General features: G+C 38.4%; 1 protein-coding gene across 2 annotated transcripts in view; it reads left to right on the forward strand.

Annotated features, from left to right (window-relative positions):
- The window catches only part of RB1 (RB transcriptional corepressor 1), a 126,206-nt gene that overhangs the window by 19,640 nt on the left and 83,075 nt on the right, over nt 1–23,491 (forward strand). For both annotated transcript variants that reach the window (XM_056109713.1, XM_056109712.1), the window contains exons 3-7: nt 12,620–12,735; nt 15,852–15,971; nt 18,709–18,747; nt 19,971–20,038; nt 22,802–22,912. In XM_056109713.1, the coding sequence (XP_055965688.1) occupies nt 12,620–12,735; nt 15,852–15,971; nt 18,709–18,747; nt 19,971–20,038; nt 22,802–22,912 (454 nt within the window). The remainder of the gene's footprint in view (nt 1–12,619; nt 12,736–15,851; nt 15,972–18,708; nt 18,748–19,970; nt 20,039–22,801; nt 22,913–23,491) is intronic.

Here is a 23,491-nt window from a genome sequence, read left to right on the forward strand (position 1 = left end):
TTTGTAATCTCACATGACTCGAGCTCGAGCTTGAGCGGGCCCAGTAACGTCTCCATTGGAGACTTTGTTGTTACTGTGTCTGGCATATCGAATACGTCACGGGGAGCTTGCCAGGCTCTGCCCTGCGGGCGAGATACTCTCGGTAGCTTGCACACAAAATACAAAAATGTAGATTGTGATGACCTCTATTCAACATCAAAAACTACTAAAAAACACAACTTCCAACAGGCAACTTTTACAGTAGGCAGATTATGTCTCAATGAAGCTGTGAAAAACACTGAAGAAAAATTTGAGCAGTTTTAGGCTCACAATAAAGTTAATAAATTCATAAAATTCTCACATACTACCTTGTTTCCACACATGCACAGCCTTCTGATTAACATCGTGCATTAGAGTCATATATTTGTTAACAGGTCAATCTATTGACCTGCCATAATACATCCAAAATTCACAGTTTACTTGAAGTTCTCTCCTGGTAGTATACTTCCTGTGAGATTGAACAAATGTGTAATGAATATATGCTATCATTATCATACAAAGTACTGAATATTTTCACTATCCTAAAAAAGATACCTGTGCTCTCTGTATGCATTCTCTGCAAGCTTGTGGCTTGACTTTTTCTCTTGATAGTGTCTTCTAGAGGGGAGAGATATTTAGGTTTTTATTTTCCTCCATGCAGTTTTGAGCCACACCTAGTGGTACTGAGGACTTATTCCTACCTCTGTGCTCAGGGATCACTCTTGGATGGGCTCAGGGGACTATATGGGTACTGGGATCAAACCTGGGTCAGCTGCATGCAGGGCAAATACATTGTACTATTGCTCCGGTTCCTGAATATTGAGTTTTCTATCCATGAATACTTTTTTAGTATTCTTTGATTTCATTTATCAGAAATGTATGTCTTTTTATGTAGCTCTTGTCAATATTTTTTTAGATTTTTGCCAGCTATTTCATTTGTGGGGTCTATTGTGATTAAAAAACTGAAATTCTGAGGCTGGAGTGACAGTCCAGCGGGTAAGGCATTTGCCTTGCATGCGGCCGACCAAGGTTCAATTCCCGGCATCCCATATGGTCCTCTGAACACTGCCAGGAGTAACTCCTGAGTGCAGAGCCAGGAGTAACCCCTCTGCACTGTCATGTGTGACCCGCTCCCAAAATTTGAAATTCTATTTATTCATTGCAGTTGGTAGTGAACTTGTTAATGTAGACTCATCTTTTATTCAGCAACCTTTTATTATGAGTTACTACTTTATAGTACCAGGCATTTTTAATTTTTGTTTTTTATTTTTGGGGGGACTATATTCAGCAGTACTCAGGAGGAGAATACTAGTGGTACTCTTACGACTTGGTAGTTTCTGCGTTGAACCTTGGGACTTAGCATGCACAGCATGTGCCCCAGCACTTTTAGCTGTTTCTGAAGACTAAGAATTTTATATAATTTAAAGTATTTATTTATTTTTGACTTACTGTTATAATCTAGGAACAAATCATTTCATTGTTTTCTTTGTTTTGGGACCACACACGACAATGCTCAGGAGTTACTCCTGACAGTGCACTGGTGGTGCTCAGGGGACCACCTGGGGTGCTGGGGATTGAACTGGGTTGGTCATGTGCAGAGGCACAAGGTAAGTGCCCCTACCCACTGCTCTATTTCTCCAGTGTGTAAACACACAAAAAAGGGCAGGCAAGGGGATGGCAGCGGCCTATCTCTCCCGCTACCCACATGTGGTAGTCTCATGCCGTTTCCCCACTCCAGGGAGGTCAATGGCGATGGTCAGGAGGAGGAAGGAAACGAGGGCTAAGCTGGTTGGTCTTAGCAGCACTTAATTTCATGGAAGAATGTATGTCATGGAGGCCTCAGGAGTCCTTAAGCACGTGCTCCTTTGTTCTCTCAACTTCTGCCCTCAGCCCCATCTTCCCAGGTTCTCTAAAGCACATGTCCCTCCAGAGAGCCCTGAAAATCCCCTTATATAGAACATGGTACCTCTAAAGGGCCCAATATAGTGATGTCATCAAAAGGAGTTACAGAAAGAACATTGAGGCGGCAAACCACAAATTGTTTCTTTACATCCATGGGCCAGTATCTTGGTCTCACCTTTTACAAGCTACAAGCACTTGGATTAGCACATCAAAGACCAGTCCGCTAGAGCTTGGAGCCTACATCTCAAAGATCAGCCTGCCTGGAGCCAGGCGTCTACATCCCAAAGATCAGGCCTGGTTTAGCACCTGGGATCTGCATACCTAAGACCAGCTAGGTTCCTGTGAGATAAGGGAAACTGCCTCAATATACTGAAATCATTTACTGAAGGCAGTTTGAAGAGGAGAAAAGTTCAGTCTCATCCTAGCTAGTCAGGACACACAGGAAAACTACTTCTAGGACAGATTCTCATTTAGCAGATCAACCCATCCTAGAACAGATTTCCCTGGATGTGTTTCTCCTCTCCTTGTCCGACCAACATATAAGCATACATAATATAATTCACTTTGTATGGACACAGTAAGAAATACTTTAAGCTTGTAGAATTACTCTTCTAGGGCCATCTCGATCTCAGACTGCAGTGCTCAGGCCAGATATCTTTCCTATTCTTAGTAGCAGGGTCCTAGTCTTGTCGTTACTTTTGGATCATGACAGCATTTGCCTATGATCAAACTCTTAACCTATAGTTAAGAATCATGGCACCTTGGCCTGGCCCATCTCGATGCCAGGGTAGCGCATAACTTACCAGCTTGCCCTGGTTCCATCCAGTCCTACGTCGGAACCCTGCCCTTGGAGTGCTAGGAAGTGAGGGCAACTGAGGCTTAAGTTGAGAAGGCAGATGCCCGGGAGTGAATAATATTCAAAGCCAATTAAGTCCTAAGTTATAGAGCATAATATTAATTGTCTTCCTGTATCTATACAAAAAGGACATTGCATTAAACTATTCAAAAGACATAAGGAGAGGAGAAAGGCAATATTAACTTACAGTACAAGTTCAGTGTCTTAGAAGGATGAGACCTTACAAATTGGTTGGGGGAAGAGAGCATAGAAGTGGTTACAGACACACAAAGGAATGGGAGTGACTTGGGAGCATTGTGATGGGTGCAACCTGATAAACCTAAGCTCCTTGTACTCCAACACTCCAACTCTTGTTTTCTTTTCTTTTTTCTTTGTTGAGGAGTTCCAGTCTGATATTTAAGAGATATAGTGAGAGACAGTTTACCTTGGTCCTGATTTCCACAGGAAAGTTTATGATGTTACCTCCCCATTAAGTATGGGCTGGAAGCCTTGCATGCAGCTGACCTGGATTTGATTTGGGCATCCTCTATGGTTTCCTGAGCACCATCAGGAGTCATCTCTGTGTGCAGAGCCAGGAGTGAGCCCTGAGCACTGTTGGGTTCGGGCGTCTGTTACCCACCCTCCCCTCCCCCCATATCACACCCAAAGTAAGCTGTTAGTTGTAAGTTGAATCTGATACTCTTTATCAAATTGAAGACTCTTTCCTCTAATCATTGTTTGCTGAAAGTTATTATGAGTGGGCATTGAATTTTGTGACAAGTTTTTGTTTCTATTTATATGATCATATAATTTCTTATTAAGGTTATTGATAGGAAGTGAGTTGCTTTTTTTATGAGAGTGAGTAAAATACTCTGTTTATCTTTTGTCTAAGATTTCTTTTTTTGTAGGAGTACTGCTATTTATTCAGCCACTGATTAGCTGATTGAATTGTGCATGAACTCCACCTTACTTTTTTTTTCATTTTTTATAATTTTATTTATTGAATCACCGTGAGAGCAGTTATAAAGCTTTTGGGGCTAAGTCTTGGTCATACAATGGAACACCCGTACCTTCACCAGTGCCCATTCTCCACCACCAAAAACCCTAGTATACCCCCATCCCACACCCTCCCCCCACCTGTGGGGCAGATGATTTCCACATTACACTCTCTCTACTTTGATCACATTCAATATTTCGACACCAGACCTACCATTATTATTTGAGATTTTACCCCAACACTCAGATATGCTGAAAAGGCAACAGTAGACAATTTGTGTCCTATTGCTGGTTATGAACAACATACGATGTTGCGTGGCTGCAGTAGGGCCATGTGATTTTGAAATTCTGAAATTTTAACACTTAAATCTGGAGGGATTACTGCCAAAAGCCACTGGGTTTCGAGATTTGCTCCTGAGTCTCTGGGATCATGGCTGTTGAGCTGCTTGATCAGGAGCCAGAGAGGCCGTTCATGGGCGATGACTTGTGGTCTTGTTGGGGTGGGGACGACAGGCCCGGCTCCACCCCATCCCCTGAAGCCCAACAAGTTTCGTCACTGCGGGCCCAATCTTGACTGTCCAATGGCCTCTGCAGGATGGTGGCCACCGAGCCACCAGGGGGAAACAGGCGGAGGGACAGCACCCTTTCCCCCCTGGGGTGACCCGGCGACAGTAACCTACTGCAGGGTCCGGACACATTTCTGCCAAAAGCCGCTGGGTTTCAAGATTTGTTTCTGAGTCTCTGGGATCAAAGCCACTAAGCAGCTTGATCAGGAGCCAGAGAGGCCATTCGTGGGCGATGACTTGGGGTCTCGTTGGGGAGGGGAGGACAGGCCCGGCTCCCCCCCACATCCCGTGAGGCCCAACAAGTTTCGTCACTGCAGGCCCAGGCCTGACTATCCAATGGCCTCTGAAGGATGATAGCCACTGAGCCGCCAAGAGGGAGCAGGTGGAGTGACAACACCCTTTCCTTCCTGGGGTGGCCCGGCGACAGTAACGCACTGTGGGGTCTGGACGCATTTATGCCAAAAGCCACTGGGTTTTGAGATTTGTTTCTGCGTCTCTGGGATCATGGCCATTAAGCAGCTGGATCAGAAGCCAGAGAGGCCATTCGTGGGCGATGACTTGGGGTCTCGTTCGGGTGGGGAGGACAAGCCCAGCTCCACCCCTATCCCGTGAGGCCCTGTGTGTCTCATCACTGGGGGCCCAAACCTGACTATCCAGTGGCCTCTGAAGGGTGGCGGCCACTGGGCCGCCAGGGGGAACAGGCCAAGGCATGAAACCTATTCCCACCTGGGTTGGCCCAGCACCGGTAACCTACTGCAGGGACTGGACGCATTTCTACCTAAAGCGGCTGGTTTCCAAGATTCGTTTCTGAGTCTCTGGGATCATGGCCATTAAGCAGTTCAATCAGGAACCAGAGAAGCCTTGCCTCCAATTATATAGCTGAGCCAGAGGTGGTTTGTGGGTGTGTTTCCCACACACCTAACTTTTGGCCGTTTACTTTCTTGGTAAACTTTGCCCCAAGTTTTTGGGCTCTGGCCAAAGGCACAGCAGCAATTTTGGGGTATCTGGAAGTCTGAAGGCAGCATCAGGCTGCTGATGCACTCGCCTCACAGGTACAGATTGACCTGCTGGCGGCACCATATCCTCCTTTTTGTTTGTTTTATTAGTGAAACACCATGAGGTACAGTTGTAGACTTACAAGTTGTTGTGCTTGGGTTTCAGTTATACAATGATCGAGTACCCATCCCTCCACCAGTGCCCATTCTCCACCCCACCAATCCCAGTATCCCTCCCACCCCCATCCCCCATCCCACCCTGCCTCTGTGACAGGGCACTCCCTTTTGTTCTATCTCTCCTTTTGGATACTGTGGTCTGCATAAGAGACATTGGGTGGCAATCATGTTCGGTCCATAGTCTACTTTCAGCAGGCATCTCCCATCCTGGGCAGATCTTCCCAGCACCCTTTATTTGGTTCTTCCTTCTCTATCTGAGCTGCCTTTACCCCTAGAGTGTGCGGCTGGCCTCTAAGCCATGGAGTGAACAACCTGGTATTTATCACAGCTGCTCTTGGGTGTTAATCTCTTATTTTGTTACTTTATGTTACCCAGATGAATGCAATCTTTCTATGTCTGTCCCTCTCTTTCTGACTCATTTCGCTTAGCATAATATTTTCCATGTAGTACCACTTGAATGTAAATTTCATGACTTCATTTTTTCTAACTGCTACATAGTACTCCATTGTGTAGATGTACCAAAGTTTCTTTAACCAGTCATCTGTTCTTGGGCACCCAGGTTTTTTCGGAAGTGAATTGGTTTTTGAATGTTGAGTCAGCCTTACATATTTGGGATAAATCCCATTTATTCTTGTTAAATAACTTTTTATGCATTGTTGGATTCAAATTAATATTTTATTATTTTGTATCTCTACTTATAATAGATACTTATTATAATAATAATAGATGCTTATATGCAGCATTTGCTATTCCTTTGTAAGGAATTTCTTTGTAATCTTCAGCATTTGCATTATCATATTGTTTGCTTTTTTAGAAGTTAGGAAGTATTTTCTTTGTTTTCTGTCTTCTTGGAAAGATTATAGAGTATTGATATAATTATTTCCTTAAATGTTTGTTAGAATTTACCAGCAAACCCATTGTGCCTGATGCTTTTTGTTTGGGAAATTGGTTACTGATTCAGTTAAAAAAAATATTATCGCAGCATTAGATTGTATATTTTTTGGCTGAATTTTGGCAGTTATCTCTTTCATTAAATTTGTCAGTTTCACTTAGGTTTTCAAATTTGTTGGCATGGAACTGGTTATAAAACTTCCTTATTATCCTTTTCATTTTCATGGTAGATATAGTGATGCTCTCTTTATTTCCATATTAGCAATTTATTTTTTTCTCTTTATACTCTGACAGAGCCTTCTTAGTTTTACTGATCTTCTGTAGAGAAACACCTTTTTGTTTTTACTTAATTTTTTTATCTTATTTTTTCAATAGTTATTTTGTGTTTAGTTGGCTTTTCAGAGTGAAATATTTAATTTTTTTTCTCATTTCCTTAAAATAAATATTTTGTTTTCCAGGGGGAGGGTCTTCCCAAGTGGTGCTCAGAGAGCCCAGTTCCACTTCTGGCAATTCTTTGCCAACTGTGCCAGATAGTTTAAATGCTTGGACCCTGCGATGCTATGTCTGGTACCACCAGAACCATCCTGGCTTTGCTTAGGGATCACCAGGGTCACAGCCAAAAGTGCTTAGGAGCCTCCAGAGCTATACTTTATAATGATCCAGGGTTTATATGGGGTCCCACACATGCAAGGCATGAGCCTCAATCCCTGTATAATCTCCCTGCCCAACTCGTTTTCTTTATGTTTATTCTTTAGCTGTTTTATTTGCAAATATCCTGGATTTAATTTAACATCTTAAAGTTAACACTATTTGAATTTATTCACACTTGAATTTATTCGTAGCATAAATCACTTTCAAATGGATATTGGTACCATTTTATAAAATACACCTTTCTCACTAAATAAGTGCTGGATACTATAGTAGGTTCTTGGCAGTGTTGCATTGTTTTAGATATAACTCTGCCTTCAACATTTTTACAGACTAGTCCAGAGTAGAGAGATAAACAAGTGAGTAAATCACCATTCAGTCAGGGATAAGATAAACCATTGCACTCAGTTCTGTGTTAAGTTTTTTTGTGTTTTTACTTTTTGGGACATACCCTGTGGTGCTCATTATTTCTTCCTGGCTCTGCACTTCAGGCAAGGGCTCGGGCATATCTATATCTGTATATCTCTCTCTATGTAATATGACAGGATCAGACCCTTGTAAGCCACATGCAAGGAAAATGATCTATCCATTGTAGTATCTATCTTAACCTCCTTTTGTTTTTGCATGATACCTTACTACGCTCAGGGGCTCCTTTTGCCGCTGCCCACAAGTGACCCCTGGCAGTTAGCCTGTGATTCAACCTGGGGTTGTCCATTTGCAAGGCAATTGCCTTGCCCCACTGTACTATCTCTCTGGCTCCTGAAAAGTTTGGAAGGGGGTGCCAGTATTTTTAAATTTTTTTTTTATTTTATAAAGTAGTTCACAATACTTGATTGCACTTAATATTCAACACCAATCCCACCACCATTACACCTTCCCACCACCATATTTAGGGTGTTTCCATCCCGAACCCCAGTCCCTGCCCCAGCACAGAACCAAAATAATATATTTCCCTCGAAGGTTCGTTGCCTCTTACTTTGAACCCCATCAAATGTGGTTCGGTGCTTTTGGAGTATGGGGAGGGTGTGTCCTATCAAGTGTCCACTGGGTCCGGGGTAAAAGTTCACTTGTGGGTGAGGCTTGGCTTGAGCATTTGGAGGGCTGCTGTGAGCAAGGCAGCAGTTTAGTTTTGGAGGTTTTGAGCTGCCCAGGCTGGGTCCCTTGGGGCGGGGAGGGGTCTCACCCGCCTCCTTCTGGGGTGCCCCAAGTAAAACAACCTGGCATGGGTCTGGCAGCATGATTATGGAGAGTGTTATGTGGCTCCCTTCCAGGAGAGAAGGATGTGTGGATGATGAGATTATCTGGTGCCAACCAGGGGTAGTTTATGGGTGTGACTACTGAGTTGCCTGGGGCGGGGGAGGCGGGGAGGAATACAGGCAGAGGATCTCTGTTCCCGGTTGTGTTGAACCCAGATTGTCCTGTTGAACCCAGATTTAGCTGTCTCTCCATAAAGGCATTGTGTAACTGTTTGATTCAGCTGATGTTTGTCTCTGCATGCTATATCAAAACTAGATTAGTGTAAGAAGTTTCACTTTTGTATTCATCTTCTGTCTCTGCAGTTCTTTTCTTTGACTTCTATGCACATCAGGAATGTCCTTAAGATTAATTTCTGTGAGAAAATATTCTACTGGTGAGGGGGGAGTATTTCTTGTGTTCTAGCATTTCATTCCTTTTGTCCCTACGTACAATCTTGATGAAGAAAAAATGCAGGAATAGACAGTCAAGTCAGTTCTTATCCCCTCCTTAAAACATTCTTGTAGTACATGTAGTGTACTTATCACCCATTAAGATCTCAGAAATCAAATTCAAGACTTTTAGATAGTAAATTTATTGCATTTATTTTTACTCTGATTGTGACCAGTTTAAAAAAAATCCAGATTCACTGTATCACTGTATCACTGTTATCCCATTGTTTATTGATTTACTTGAGTGGGCGCCAGTATTGTCTCCATTTGTCCCAGTCCTGAGATTTTAGTAGCCTCTCCTTACTCATCTTTCCCAATGCTGCCATATTGGAGGCTTTTTCATGTTCAGGGGAATGAGACCTGTTATTGTTACTGTTTTTGGCATATGGAATATGCCATGGGGAGCTTGCCAGGCCAGAGTGGAATACTGTGCGGGTGGAATACTCTCAGTAGCTTCTTAAGATCATAGATAGAATTAACAGGGGAAATATGACAAATTGTATCACACTAACATATCAAGAATATCTTCTTCCAAATATTCCACCACAAAATAGAAGACAAGGGCCATAATAGATGAATATATCTGTGATACATATATGTGTATTCTAAAAATAGAATACGAAAGGGCCTCTTGCGGCTCTCTCTCCCCCTCTCTCTCCCTCCCTTTTTTCTTCCCTCTCTCCCTCTCCCCCTCCCTTTCTGCCTACCTGCTTAGGTGGCCTTGGAAGGGAGGTCCATGGTGAAGGGAGAAGGAAGGAGGGCCAGGCTGGTTGGTGTCAGTTGCAGTTTATTCCAATCTCATCTCCATTCTCCTCTGATTCTCCTTATGCCTCTCCCTTTCTGGATCCCTCCCTCCCCCCCTGCAGATTAGAGAGAATAATGTATTTAACTTTCAAAACTTCAGTTTAAATTTATGTTATGTTGGCATGTATTTCTTTATGCCCGATTTCCAGTATTTTTAAAATGATTTCACCACTTGGTGGAGCTCTTTTATAAGTTGTGTTTTTGTAATGAAAATCAGGTAGTTCAGTCAGGTTAGTTTAGGAAAACTAACTGATACTTCAATCAGCAGAGCCTGGCAAGCTACCCATGATGTATTCAATATGCCAAACACAGTAACAACAAGTCTCAAAATGGAGACGTTACTGGGCCTGCTCAAGCAAATCAATGAACAGCTGGAGGACAGTGACAGTGACAGTGACTTCAATCAGTAACCTCTTAAATTGTATTTTAAAACTTAATGTATATAATTGAAGTTTAATTCCCAAAGATATATCTTGAGTTTATTTCTACTTTTCCTCTCCTATTTACATAAATGTAGCATGATTTTATTGGCTTAATTTTTCTAATTTAAGTACAAATGACCTTGGGGCCTGGAAGCAGTATATGCAACCTTGCATGTAGCTGACCTGTTTTTGATTCCTGGTACCCTCTATGGTCTCCTGAGTCCACCAGGAGTGGTCCTTGAGTGCAGAGCCCTGAGGACTTCTAGGTTTGCCCCCCAAAATGCCAAAGTACAAAACAAAAAAAATAGTAGTACTACATTAATATGAAAAGGAAAAGAAATTGTAAACAGAACAAAAAAAAAAACCAGACTACTGAATGGGAGAGGGTGGTTTGCACATTATGCATCTGCTAAGTGGTAATAACCATGGTACATAAAGAACTTGTACAACTTAAGAATAAAAATCAATGCAGTTAAGATTGGGTAGAAGGGCCTGAGAGATTAACGGGTTAAGTTGCTTGCTTTGCATGTGGCTGACTCTGGTTTGAATCCCCAGCAGACATATGGTCTCACCTGAAGTGGAGCCAGGAATAACCCTTGAGCACCACTGGGTGCACTTCTCTGCCCACAAGAAAAATACTGCCCCCAGCGAAGACATACAGATGGTTGATAGGTATATGACAAAACGCTTAAAAGTGATGACCAGAGAAATGTAAATTAAGACCACAATAAGATATCACCTCACACTTGTAACCTGATTGAAGCAAAAGAAGCAATAACAGCTTATGATGGAAATTGTGTAAAAAGAAAGAAGAATAACAGTTTATGTTGGAAATGGTGTGGCGAAAAAGGAACCTTCATGTACTGTTGATGGGAATGTAAATTGTTGCTACCATTTTGGTTGAAAAATGCGGCGAACTTCCATAAGAAACTGAAAGAAAGTGCCTAAGCACATAATTCAGAAATTATAATCTTAAACTACAAAAGTATTACTATAAAAAGTTATGTTCTTTCCAGTGTTATTTCAAGTTTACACTAAATAAAATTTGTACCATATAGTACCCGTCAATATACTACCTGTCAATAGACGATTGGCCAAAGAAGATGTAGCACACATTTTAGTGATGGAAATAATGTAATACAATTCAGCTATAAGGTGAAAAGTTTTCATTTGCAACAAAATAGGTGGAGCTCAAAGAAATTTCATAAAGTAAAATAAATCTAAATAATCTGAATGATGTAACCTATTTTTTGTTATATATATATATTTATGTATTTACACATACATGTAAAATTGATGAGCAGAAAAAACAAAAAGACACAACCATGTACATTGATGATAGAACTAAGGTTACCTCAGAAAAAGAGAGGAGAAGAAGGAGAGGAACAAAAGAGAGGGTGTAAAAATACAGATGAAGTAGTCAAATTTTGTTTTCAGTTCCCCATTGGAAAATCAGAAATCTTGATAGAGTAACCAGAACTGGAAAGCAGGATAAAATATAAGAGATGTTTGTGTGAAGGTCAAAGGATTACTATGGAAGTGAATGAGATTGCTGGGGAAAGAAAATATTGGAAAACAAATTTTGAGATAGGAAACATTGAAAAAGTGAGGAAGAAAAGACAATGTATATGTTAGAATGTTTTAAAGCTGAGGAATAAAGTTTCATGGGGTAGAAGGAGGGAGGAAATGGCAGTAATGTCAGAAATCTTGAATGAAACAAAAAATAATCACTTAATTTAGAAGACAGATATCTTTGAGGATTTGGAGAATAACCTCTATGGCATAGTTCTTGTATAGTAAGAGAAACATGTTGAGTAATATAGGTATGTATACTATAAATGTATTTAGCGTGTGTGTGAATATTCAAAAAATGACAAGATTTATGGTGTAAGAACAGTAACTTCACAAGGACAAGGGATAGAGAGAGCATCTTTTTTTATTTTGAAGGTGTTGCAAGTTTATTTTGCATCTATATTAGAATGAGATTGTAGAAAGAAAATTGTTAAGAGAAATTGTAAAAAGCAGGCAGAAAGGATTTAATAAATTTGAGATGAGAAGCATTGTATACAAAAGGTAAATAGGGATTAGATTGTTAATTTGAAGGTAGAGAAGAATATCAAAGTCAGAAGAAAGTAGGAATTTATATGAAGATGTAGACACTTTGACTGTTAGTAATATTAGAAGATGATGATAATAGAAATTATTTGATGTTGAGACTTCAGATACTAATTTTTTAACCTAAAATAGAAATCAAGAACTAAAATATAATATAAGAGTATATAAGGCTAAAGTAATTGTATTTTATATAACTTTTGCAGTATTTGTATAATTTACACAATTACATATAAATTACATTTTATAAAATATTTTATATAATAATTGGATGACTACATATAGAACTTATGATAGGGTAAGGAGATTACTGAAAAATGTAAGAATTGATAACTTTACAGACTCATTGATCTCTAAATTTTCTATGGAAAGTCAATTTAAATTTTTTATCTTCATAATAAGTTTTTGCTTTACATTTAAAATTTGAGTGTTATAAGTATGGCATTATAACAAGTGTTTTTATGTCATTTTAGTGTTAATTTTGTTGAATAAGAGAATTGCATACAGTTCTCAAAGCAGATGCAGTATGTGAATGATTTAATGCGATGAACTTTTTTCTTGTTTCTAGGAAGATTATATTCAAAAGAAAAAAGAACTGTGGGGAATCTGTATCTTTATTGCGGCAGTTGATTTAGATGAGATACCATTCACTTTTACGGAGCTACAGAAAAACATAGAAACCAGGTAAAATATCTTCTAAATTTTTTTGTTGTTTTGGGCCACACTTGGCCGTCCTCAGAGCTTAATCCTGGCTGTGTGCTCAGGAATCATTCTTGGCTGTGCTAGGAGGACCGTTTGTGGTGCTAGGTATTGAACCTAGATCAATTGTCTATGTACAAGGTCTACCCTATCCGTTGTTCTGTCACTCCGACCCTAAGGACTCTGTTAACTTTTTAGTTTATTGAGTTACAGAGGATTAATTTGTGAACTAAATCTTAATTTAGGATTTTAATTTTGAACTGAAAATTACAACTACTTTATAGAATTATGAGAAATAACAGTGAATAGAGAGTAAACAGCTCATAGAATCAATGAGAGACTAATTTACACTGTTTTCGTGTGACCTATGTATTCCCCTCCCCTTTTTTTAAAGAAAGGGCTTTATTGGTAGTATACAGGTAGGTTGGAAGATTACAGACTCATCTTCAAAACAACCACCTTAACTGCATGGTCTCAAGGAGGGCTTTTTTGGGTAGGAAAATAAAAGGGTAAAATGAGTGGGTTGAAAACTGGTAGGCTTCATCACCCTAGTTTTTTTCAAACTTTAAAAAAATTGTTCTGAAGAAATTTATAATCAGTAAATTATTTGTATACCTATTTTATATACCAGCATATCTCAGGGTTGTATAAAAATTTCTTAGGAAAATGCATTGCAGATGGAAAATGTTTAATTACAGCCCTTACTACCAATTAGAGCCTCCCTTCCAAGGGAAAAAAGACATAAATCATTAGATTCTATGATACTGTGACATGAATTTTGCAAGTTAATATTTTAGCTAAATAAGCACTTATGCTAATAGGATAGTAAAAGATAAAAAGAAAAAGAAACCTCTCCCTAGGTATTCTGGAAAGACTTAAGTATAGAGATAGAGTAGAAAAGAGACATTTTTTCAGAAAGATATTTTTATTTTTTTATTCCTTTTATTTTTATGTAGGAGTACTGCTATTTATTCAGCCACTGATTAGGCTGATTGAATTTTGCATGAACTCCACCTTACTTTTTTTCCCCCATTTTTTATAATTTTACTTATTGAATCACCATGAGAGCAGTTACAAAGCTTTCGGGTTTAAGTCTCAGTCATACAATGAAACACCCATACCTTCACCAGTGCCCACTCTCCACCTCCAAAAACCCCAGTATATCCCCATCCCACACCCTCCCCCTATGTATGGGGCAGATGATTTCCAAATTACTTTTTGATCACATTCAACATTTCGATACCACACCCACCATTATGATTTGGGATTTTACCCCAACACTGAGATCTGCCGAAAAGGCAACAGTTGTTAGACAATTTGTTTTCTGTTGCTGGTCATGAATAATATATGTCACGTGGTTGCAGTAGTGGCTGTGCAATTTTGAAATTCTGAAATTTTAACAATTAAATCTGGAGAGATTTCCTGCCACAACCTGCTAGGTTCCGAGATCTGTTCCTGAGTCTCTGGGATCATGGCCATTAAGCAGCTTGATCAGGAGCCAGAGAGGCCATTTGTGGGTGGCGACTCAGGGTCTCATTAAGACGAAGAGGAAAGGGCCGGCTCCACACCCATCCCATGAGGCCCCACGTGTCTCGTTACTACGGGCCCAAACCTCACTGTCCAGTGGCCTCTGGAAGATGGCGGCCACTGAGCCACCTAGGGGGAGCAGGCACAGGGACAACACCCTTTCCCCCCTAGGGTGGCCTGGCAACAGTAACCTACTGCGTGGCCCACACTCATTTTTGCCAAAAGCTGCTGGGTTTTGAGATTTGTTTCTCAGTCTCTGGGATCATGGCCATTAAGCAGCTTGATCAGGAGCCAGAGAGGCCGTTCATGGGCGCCAACCCAGGGTCTCGTTGGGATGGGGAGGAAAGGCCGGCTCCACCCCCATCCCGTGAGGCCCCATGTGTCTCATCACTGCGGGCCCAAACCTCACTGTCCAATGGCCTCTAGGAGATGGTGGCCATCAAGCCGCCAAGGGGGGAGCAGACCAAGGCACGAAACCTATTCCCACCTGGGGTGGCCCAGCACCGGTAGCCTGCTGTAGGGACCGGACGCATTTCTGCCAAAAGCTATTGGGTTTCGAGATTTGTTTCTGAGTCTCTGGGATCATGGCCATTAAGCAGTTCAATCAGGAACCAGAGAGGCCATGCCTCCAATTATATAGCTGAGCCGGAGGTAGTTTGTGGGTATGTCTCCCACCTACCTAACTTTTGGCTGTTTACTTTCTTGGAAAAGTTTGCCCCAAGTTTTTGGGCTCTGGCCAAAGGCACAGCAGCAATTTTGGGGTATCTAGAAGTCTGAAGGCGCCATGAGGCTGCTGATGCACTCGCCTTAGAAGTACAGATTGACCTGCTGGTGGCACCGTACCCCCCTTTTTATTCCTTTTTGATGGGTTTGCTATACCACTAACATTTCAAAGATGTGATGAAGGATGAAAAAAGTAAAGGAGAAATGCAAAGATTATCTTGGTTTTTTTTGTTCCATGTTTTAAGGTTAAAGATGAGATATAGAGAAGGAGAAAGGTTATCGAATGAGAAATGATGTCTGACCTCAAGAAAATCCAGTGGGAAAGATAAAATTACATTCAGAGACTACTAAAGAAATAGGACAGAGAAAAGCTATAATGTCTTTTATATATGATAAAAGCTTTTTACAAGCATTTTTCATCAGTATTTATGGAACATGGAACATGGTATGTTCTTATTATCCCATTCATTATGGGAGTCATTTAGTTTGTGTAAGACTTTAATTTTTTTATCTTTAAGTTTTTATAAAATGCCAAAGAATATTTGGTGTGGGATGAATAGTCTTCTGAATAGAAATATTTATGATTTTTATTTAAATTTTTGAAAATTTGTTTGTTTGGGAGCCACACCTGGTGGAGGTGTCAGGAGTTAGTCCTGGCTTTGCACTTAAGAATCACTCCTGGTGGGCTCACAGGACCATATGGGATGCCAGGGATCAAACCTGGGTTGGGCACATACAAGGCAAGCATCCTATCTGCTCTACTCTCTCTCTCTCTGGCTCCAATGTTTATGCTTTTTAAAAGGAATACATTTTTTAAAAATTTACTGATTCACTTTTATCTTTTTTTGTAGTGTCTATAAGTTCTTTGATTTACTAAAAGAAATTGATACCAGTACTAAAGTTGACAATGCTATGTCAAGACTTTTGAACAAATACAATGTATTGTGTGCACTCTACAGCAAATTAGAAAGGTAAAGTACAAGTTCTATTAGGATTTTATTCTGGTTTTTAATCACTGTTCATAATTATTTTCAATTTGGGATTTTTTAATTCTTAGTAAACTTATTATCTCTTAAGTTTTGTACTGTTTGCTATTGATTTCATATTCTTAGTTCTCTTATTTATGTAATCATAGGTGATTTTAATTTTTTCTGAAAATTTAGCTGCTTTATTATCATTTCATGTCCCTCTTAATTTATTTTAACCATTTTTATTGAGGTATTGTATATATTATACTTACCTCCAGAGAGCCTGATTCCCTTCACCAGTGTCCCCAGGTTCCCTCCCACCCCTAGCCTGCCTTCTTAACCGACATATTTTTAGCTTTGATTGTTGTAGCTTGGATCTTATTCTTTCAGCGTTGTTGGGACTGTGGTTTAGATTTATTGGTACACCATATATACCTCTACCCCACTACTGTGCTTGCCCCCTACTTCTGACATTTGTCTCTTACTTCCCCCACTAGATTTCTTTCCTTTTTGACCTTCTCCTATCTATATTCTAGGGTTAATAGTAATCTAAGTATCCCATCTTTAAAACGGTGCATTCCCTCTTCCTTTTATTTATATACCATAGATACGTGAGATCATCCTGTGTTTGCCCTTCTTCTGGCATACTTTACTTACGATGATATTCTCTAGTTCTATCCAAGTTGCAGTGAATTGCATAATTTCATAATTTCTTGCAGGCGCATAGTATTCTATCATGTATCTATGCCACACCTTGATAATACCCTCCTCTGTGCTTTGCTATTACTTTAAGTGCTGCAGTGAATAAAGGTGTGCGTATGTCCTTTTGAATGGATGTTTTTGTTACCTGGGGGGTAGATCCCAGAAGTTTGATTCCTGGCTTTAATGGCAGTTCAATTCATACTTTTTTGAGAAGTCTCCACACTGATTTTCATAGGAATTGAACCAGACAACATTTCCACCAGTAGGAGATGAGAATTCCCTTTTCATCACATCCCTCACTAAACAGATTATTTTTTGATATGTGCCGTTCTCACTGTTGTGAAATGTTTCATTGTTGTCTTTATTTGTATTTCCCTGTAGTAATTGCTGATGATCACTTTTCCCAGTGCCTATTGGCATCCATCTTCTTCAGAGAAGTGTCTTTTTATTTCCTCTCCCATTTTTATTTTATTTTTAAATTTTTATTATTCAAAATTAAATTTTATGGCTACGCCTGGGCGATGCTCAGGGGTTACTCCTGGCTCTGCTCTGGGGAATCATATAGTATGTCAGGGACTGAGCCCAGGTCAGCCATGTGCAACGCAAGCTGCATGCTTTACCTACACTATTGTCTCTCTGGCCCCTCTTCTCCCATTTTTAATAAGGTTTTTTTGGGGGGGGGCGGGTTGATGTTTGTGAGTACTTTAGATATCTTAGATATCAACCCTTTATATGATGTTTTGAGTGCAAATATTTTCTCCCATTCAGTTGGGTGTCTTTTAGTTTTAGCCAGTGCTTCTTTTGCCGTAGTCCCATTTATTTATTTTTGATTCTATTGCCTTTGCCATTAGAATCATACATTGAAAACATCTTTGAGGTTCAAATCTGTCTTATTTTCCTCAGTGTCCTTTATGGATTCTGGTTTGATCTCAAGGCTTTTGATCTACTTTGAATTGACTTTTGTGTCGGTTGTGAGACATAAATTCAGCTTCAGGATTTTTTTTTAACATGTAGTTATCTAGTTTTCCAAGCACAATTTGTTGAAGAGGCTATCTTAACTCCATCTAATCAGCCCAATTCCTTTGTAGAAATTAGTTGACGATTAATCTGGGGACTTGACTCTGGGCACTCGATTCTGTTTCAGTACCATGCTGTTTTGGTCAGTAAAGCTTTAGAGTATAGCTTTAAGTTAGGTAATGAGATTCCTCCCAGTTTCTTGTTTTTCAGTATGACTTTGACTGTTCAAGTTATTTTATGATTCTATATAAAAATTATTATTAATCTAATTCCTTGAAGAATGTCATCTAAATTTGAATAGGAATTGTATTGAATCTCTATAATAATTTAGGTAGGATGGTCGTTTTGACAATATTGAACATGGAATATTTTTTCATATTCTAAGGTATTTTATTTCTTTCTTAAGTGACTTAGAGTTTTCTGGTCTAGCTCTCTCACCTCTTTTGTTAAACTGATTTCCAGATGCTTGATATAATGCTTTATTGTTAGAGGGTTGTATATAGAAAATAATGATCATTTAGTGGGAAAAATATTGTGTATATTTTAGGATATCAAAAAATTATGCAACATATATTCATCCTACAGGGAGTTTGTGGTTTTCCTTGGACACTTACACATGTTTTATAAAAATCAGGGCTTGGAAAGTTTTCTTTCATTATTTCATTAAATATCTGTTCTACTTATTTCTCTTTTTTTCTTTTACTTTCTGGTTTATCTGTTAGTCATATTTTTGTCATTATTTTGATTTATGTCATTTTTCTGAGCCTCTTTTGTTGATCTTATACACAGATATATCTTGAAAAGATTCAATTACAAAGAGGATTCTGAATTACAAATGTACATAGATGTTGTAATGGTGTGTAAAATCTAAAATTGGGATAAATCTCAAATCTATTAAGTTTTATTTTATAATATATATTTCAAAAATGTATACTTATTGATAATCATGATATAATTTGTAAATTATAAAAAGTGACTTTTAAAATTCTATAATGTTAATATAGTTTCTTCTTCCTTTCAGGACATGTGAACTTATCTACTTAACACAGTCCAACAGTTCGTAAGTAATTTAAAGCATGTGACTTTTTTTACTCTTTGTTTTTTATAATGATTTATAGAAAAATCCCAACCCTGGTAATGTCAGGGTTAGTTTAATTATAGTGTGCTACTTAACAGCTTAGATCTAACCCGACAGGTAGGATTATTAACTTCTCACATAATTTTTCTTTTACTACTGAAGTGGAAATTGATTCATTGTATTATCACCAACTGGGGAAAAAATATATACTTCATTGACTTAATCTTTATTGAGTCCTAGTAAAATTATTTTATTAATAACTAAAACTCACATTTAATTTTTTGGTAAGAATGAATGTGAAAGTCCATATTAAAGTTTCTAGGGGCTGAAGAGATAGTGTAATGTACTGGAGTGCATATTTTACAAGCAGGAGGCCTGCATTTGTTCCCCACCACTCTGTGGTCCCCTGAGCTTTCAGGGGACAATCAGAAGCAATCCCTAACAATGAGCCAGAAGTACCCCCTAAGACTGTGTGTATAGGAAAAAAAAGTCAAAAATAACACAAAATTTAAAATTTACAAATTATTATTTTAGTTTATTTATATGCTTCAGCAGTATTCCCATGTAAGATTTCTAGGATTTTTCTTTGAAAATAGTAAGTTGCATCTGAGATTTTTCTGCCCTCTACTGGTATTGAATATGATGGATGTAAAGGAAAATTATGTTGTTATAAACCTATGAGTTCCAAGAAGTGATTATCTGTGCAAAATTATCAAGGCATAGTGTTAGATTGAGAGTAGAGTCACTTAAATCTCTGCTTTTTCTGATTAAAGAGTTAATTTTTGAGAACAGAATTGGAAACCCAAGTATACCAGAACATAGTATTTCCAGTGCAAATTTCAGTATTAAAATTATGACAGTATTTGCCTAACAAAATATATACTGCTCTTTGGGCTAAAAAGATATCTTGCTGAAAATGCTAGTTGAATTAATGCAAAGTTTAAATTGTGCATTTGGTACATATTGTAGAGGCCAAGAAGGCTGCTCAAATGGTAGAGCATACGCTAACTTGTACTGACCCTAATTTTGACCTGCACCAGGTTGAGATTTGCTGGGTATGGTTCCATTGAAAGTAAATAAGCAAATATTTAAAAATATACTGTGTTCTATTCTGCATTTATTTCATGTCTCTATTATAAAACATAGGGGATAAAAAGGAATAATTTGAAAACTCAATGTAAACCTTGTCTTTTTTTATTTACTAGAGTAACTACTGAAATAAACTCTGTGTTGGTGCTAAAAGTTTCTTGGATCACATTTTTACTAGCTAAAGGTAAAGTCATTTTTATCTGTTAATACTAATTTCAGTGTAAAACTAAGTAATTCTTTTGTGTTAAACACAAAATGTTTTGTTCATTTAATGCCACCCTCCTTTCATAACAAGAGCTAATAATCATTAATGTGATCTGATTGTTGGGGCTAAGCCTTATTACAGTGGGTAGGGCATTTGTTTGCCTTGCCTGTGGCTGACCTGGGTTCAATCCATGTCATCCATATGGTTTCCTGAGCACTCCCAGGAGTTGATTCCTGAGCACAGAGCCAGGAATAACCCCAGTGCATAACCAAAACCAAAAATCTGATTGTCATTCCTGTAGTTTTTGTGTGTGTGTGTGTGTGTGTGTGTGTGTGTGTGTGTGTGTGTGTGCGCAGTAGAGGTGAATAGAGGAGAGCAATCATGTGTAGGTATGTCTTTCTAAAACAGGATCACATTATAGCTTTTTTTTTTTTTTCTTTTTGGGTCACACCTGGCGATGCACAGCGGTTACTCCTGGCTTTGTTCAGGAATCCCTCCTGGTGGTGCTCCGGGGACCATATGGGGGATGCTGGAAATCAAACCCTGGTCGGCTGTGTGCAAAGCAAATGCCCTACCTGTTGTACTATTGCTCCAGCCCCCCTCACATTATAGCTTTATCGTTAAAAAGCAAAAAAAGATTTTTACCTAAATTCTCTTGCAAAATAAGCAAGAATCATGGAACTTACATTTAGGTCAGTGTTTTGTCACTAAGCAGTATTATTTCCTAAAACATTTCTCTGAGACTGAAAACACAATGAAAAATTTAACCATTTGGCTTTGATCAACTTTGTGTTTTGATCTAAAGCAATAGATATTTATATCCTTTGAAAAAAAGGAATGTTAATATTCTCATTTTTCTACTCTTCTCCTTTTATTCCGCTTTCAGATTTGCTCATTTTATTGTTAGTATCATGTAATCATGATTATAACCTTTACATGTGTTCTATAATAATCACACTTGTTTAATCCCTCCTGTAATTAATTTCTAAGTTTGACTCTGAGTTTATCATCACTCTTGCTTATATCATGCTTATCTTGCTTATTCATTTTTTGATTCTTTGCTGTTAACCGACTAGATTTTACAATGACAGAATTCTTTAAGGAAGGGCTTAGGGGTCAGAGAAATAATAGAGCAGGTAAGACACTTGGCTTGCTTACAGATAACCTTGGGTTTGATCCCTGGCACCACATATAGCCCCCTGAGGACGGAGCCAGGGGTAAGCTTGTATGCTGCTCTTTGTGCCCTAAAATGAGAGAGGCTGAGGGAGGAGGGTGGGTTCCTTGGTTAGTTATGGGTATGTTAATGAATCATATTCAAAGACTTTATGCTTGAAGAATAGTTTGGCTATATGTCTTATTCTGTTTGTTTTCTTTAGGACGTTATAGTCTCAGTGGCATTGAACTCTGCCATTGAGAAAACTAATTTAATTTAACTAATTTAATTTTCCATCTTCATCTGCTGAGTACTATAAGAATTGTTTGTTTGTTTGTTTGTTTGTTTTCAGTTTGAGACTTGATATTTTAACTGCACTGTAGCACTGTCCTCCTGGATTTGCTCGTGCGGGCACCAGTAACATCTCCATTGTGAGACTTGTTACTGTTTTTTGGCATTGCCAAAAAAGGAGCTTGCCAGGCTTTGCCATGTGGGCGAGATAATCTTGGTGAGGTGCCGACCTCTCCGAGAGGGGTGGAGGAATCAAACCCGGGTCAGCCCCATGCAAGGCAAACACCTTACCCACTGTGCTATCGCTCCAGACCAATATTTTAACTGATAATAAAATTAGTGCACAAGACACTGGAATAAGACCCAGAGTTCAGTCCCTGGTACTGAATACCCCAACCTTTCTTAGCACTTGGAGCTGAGTACTGCCGTTCTGGGCCAAGTATTACTGGTGGCTCCTAAAAATCTAAACAGAAAAAAAAAAGTCATAATAACAAAGTAAAATCACAAAATGGAATGGGAATTATAGCTCAGTGGTAGAGCATGTGCTTTGCATATGAGAGGTCTGGTTTAACACGTAGGAGCTGGGATAAGGCCCAGAGTTCAGTCCTTGGTGCTGAATACTACTCCTCTGGGCCAAGTATTGCTCAAAGTAGCTCCAACCAAAAAAAAAAAAAAAAGAAACCAAACAAACAAAAAAATGTAAAATCACATGACGGCTGGGAATTGTAGTTCAGTGTTAGAGCATGTACTTTGCATATATGAAGCCTGAGCTTAACACCTAGCAAATAATTAATAAACCCAAGATAGTCATAGCAAATTTATTATTATTATTTTGATCATGATTTGTGTATTTTGTGTAGTTATACTATTTTTCTTTTAATTATATATTGTTTCCTGTATTCTCATACTTCTGTTTATGTATTGGTACATCAACTTTTAAGATGTTTTTTCTAAATTGCATTATAGATAAATTTTTAATTATATTAATTTTGAATGGCCTTGGTTCTTTGCAGCATTTAATTTTTTTTTAAAGTTAAATCACTGTGAGATACACAGTTACAGAGTTGTTCATGATGGAGTTTATAAGTTTATCACTTATAATATTGTATATTTTATATATTTCAAATCAGTCTTGAATTTTTATCAAAAATATCTTCAGTGATTTAAAGAACTTTTTAATTCTTCCAGTCATTGTTGGATAAATGAGTACATAAATATAGCTATGCCCCATATTTTCTAACTTAGAAATTTCAGTCTCTAACTCTCCTTAAAAATGTGAACCTATTTTTCATTTTCAGGGGAAGTATTACAAATGGAAGATGATCTGGTGATCTCCTTTCAATTGATGTTGTGTGTCCTTGACTATTTTATAAAACTCTCACCACCTGCATTGCTCAAGGAACCATATAGTAAGTACTTAAAACAATTCATATCTTTTCTGCTAAATTGTTAGTTATTTATTGAATGTATGTATGATCCAAAATGTGGTTCTGAAGTCAAGAGAGTGATAAAAATTAATACATATGAACTTTGCCCTTTGCCCTTAGGTTGCATAAAATATAGGAGAAAGAAGACAAATAAGAAAGTAATGAGGGGATGAATAAATAATAGAAACTGGTATAGACTGAAATGCAGCAAATAGTGTGAATGTTCTGGAAACAGAAAAATTTGAAAGAGGTAGCATTAGTAGTCTGTGTTGATGAATAATAGTGTTATGTGAAGCAGAGGCAAGAAACAAATATGTATGAAAATGCATGAGAAAGAACAGCTCATTCTATAGAATCAGCTTAACAAAATTTCTATTATTTGGATACTCAATGATAAAGTAATTTATTTTTTGCATGTGAATTATTCATCTATTCCAGTGACTGATGAGATGAGAAGTATATCTAAATAAAAATAACGTGCCCTAAATCATTAGTCTTTATAAAAGATGACATTCCTTTTAGAATGAAATTTCTTACCTTGGTAGCTTCAATAGTAAGATA

Source organism: Sorex fumeus, unplaced genomic scaffold (assembly GCF_029834395.1).
Source record: "Sorex fumeus unplaced genomic scaffold, SorFum_2.1 ptg000008l, whole genome shotgun sequence".
Taxonomy (NCBI): domain Eukaryota; kingdom Metazoa; phylum Chordata; class Mammalia; order Eulipotyphla; family Soricidae; genus Sorex; species Sorex fumeus.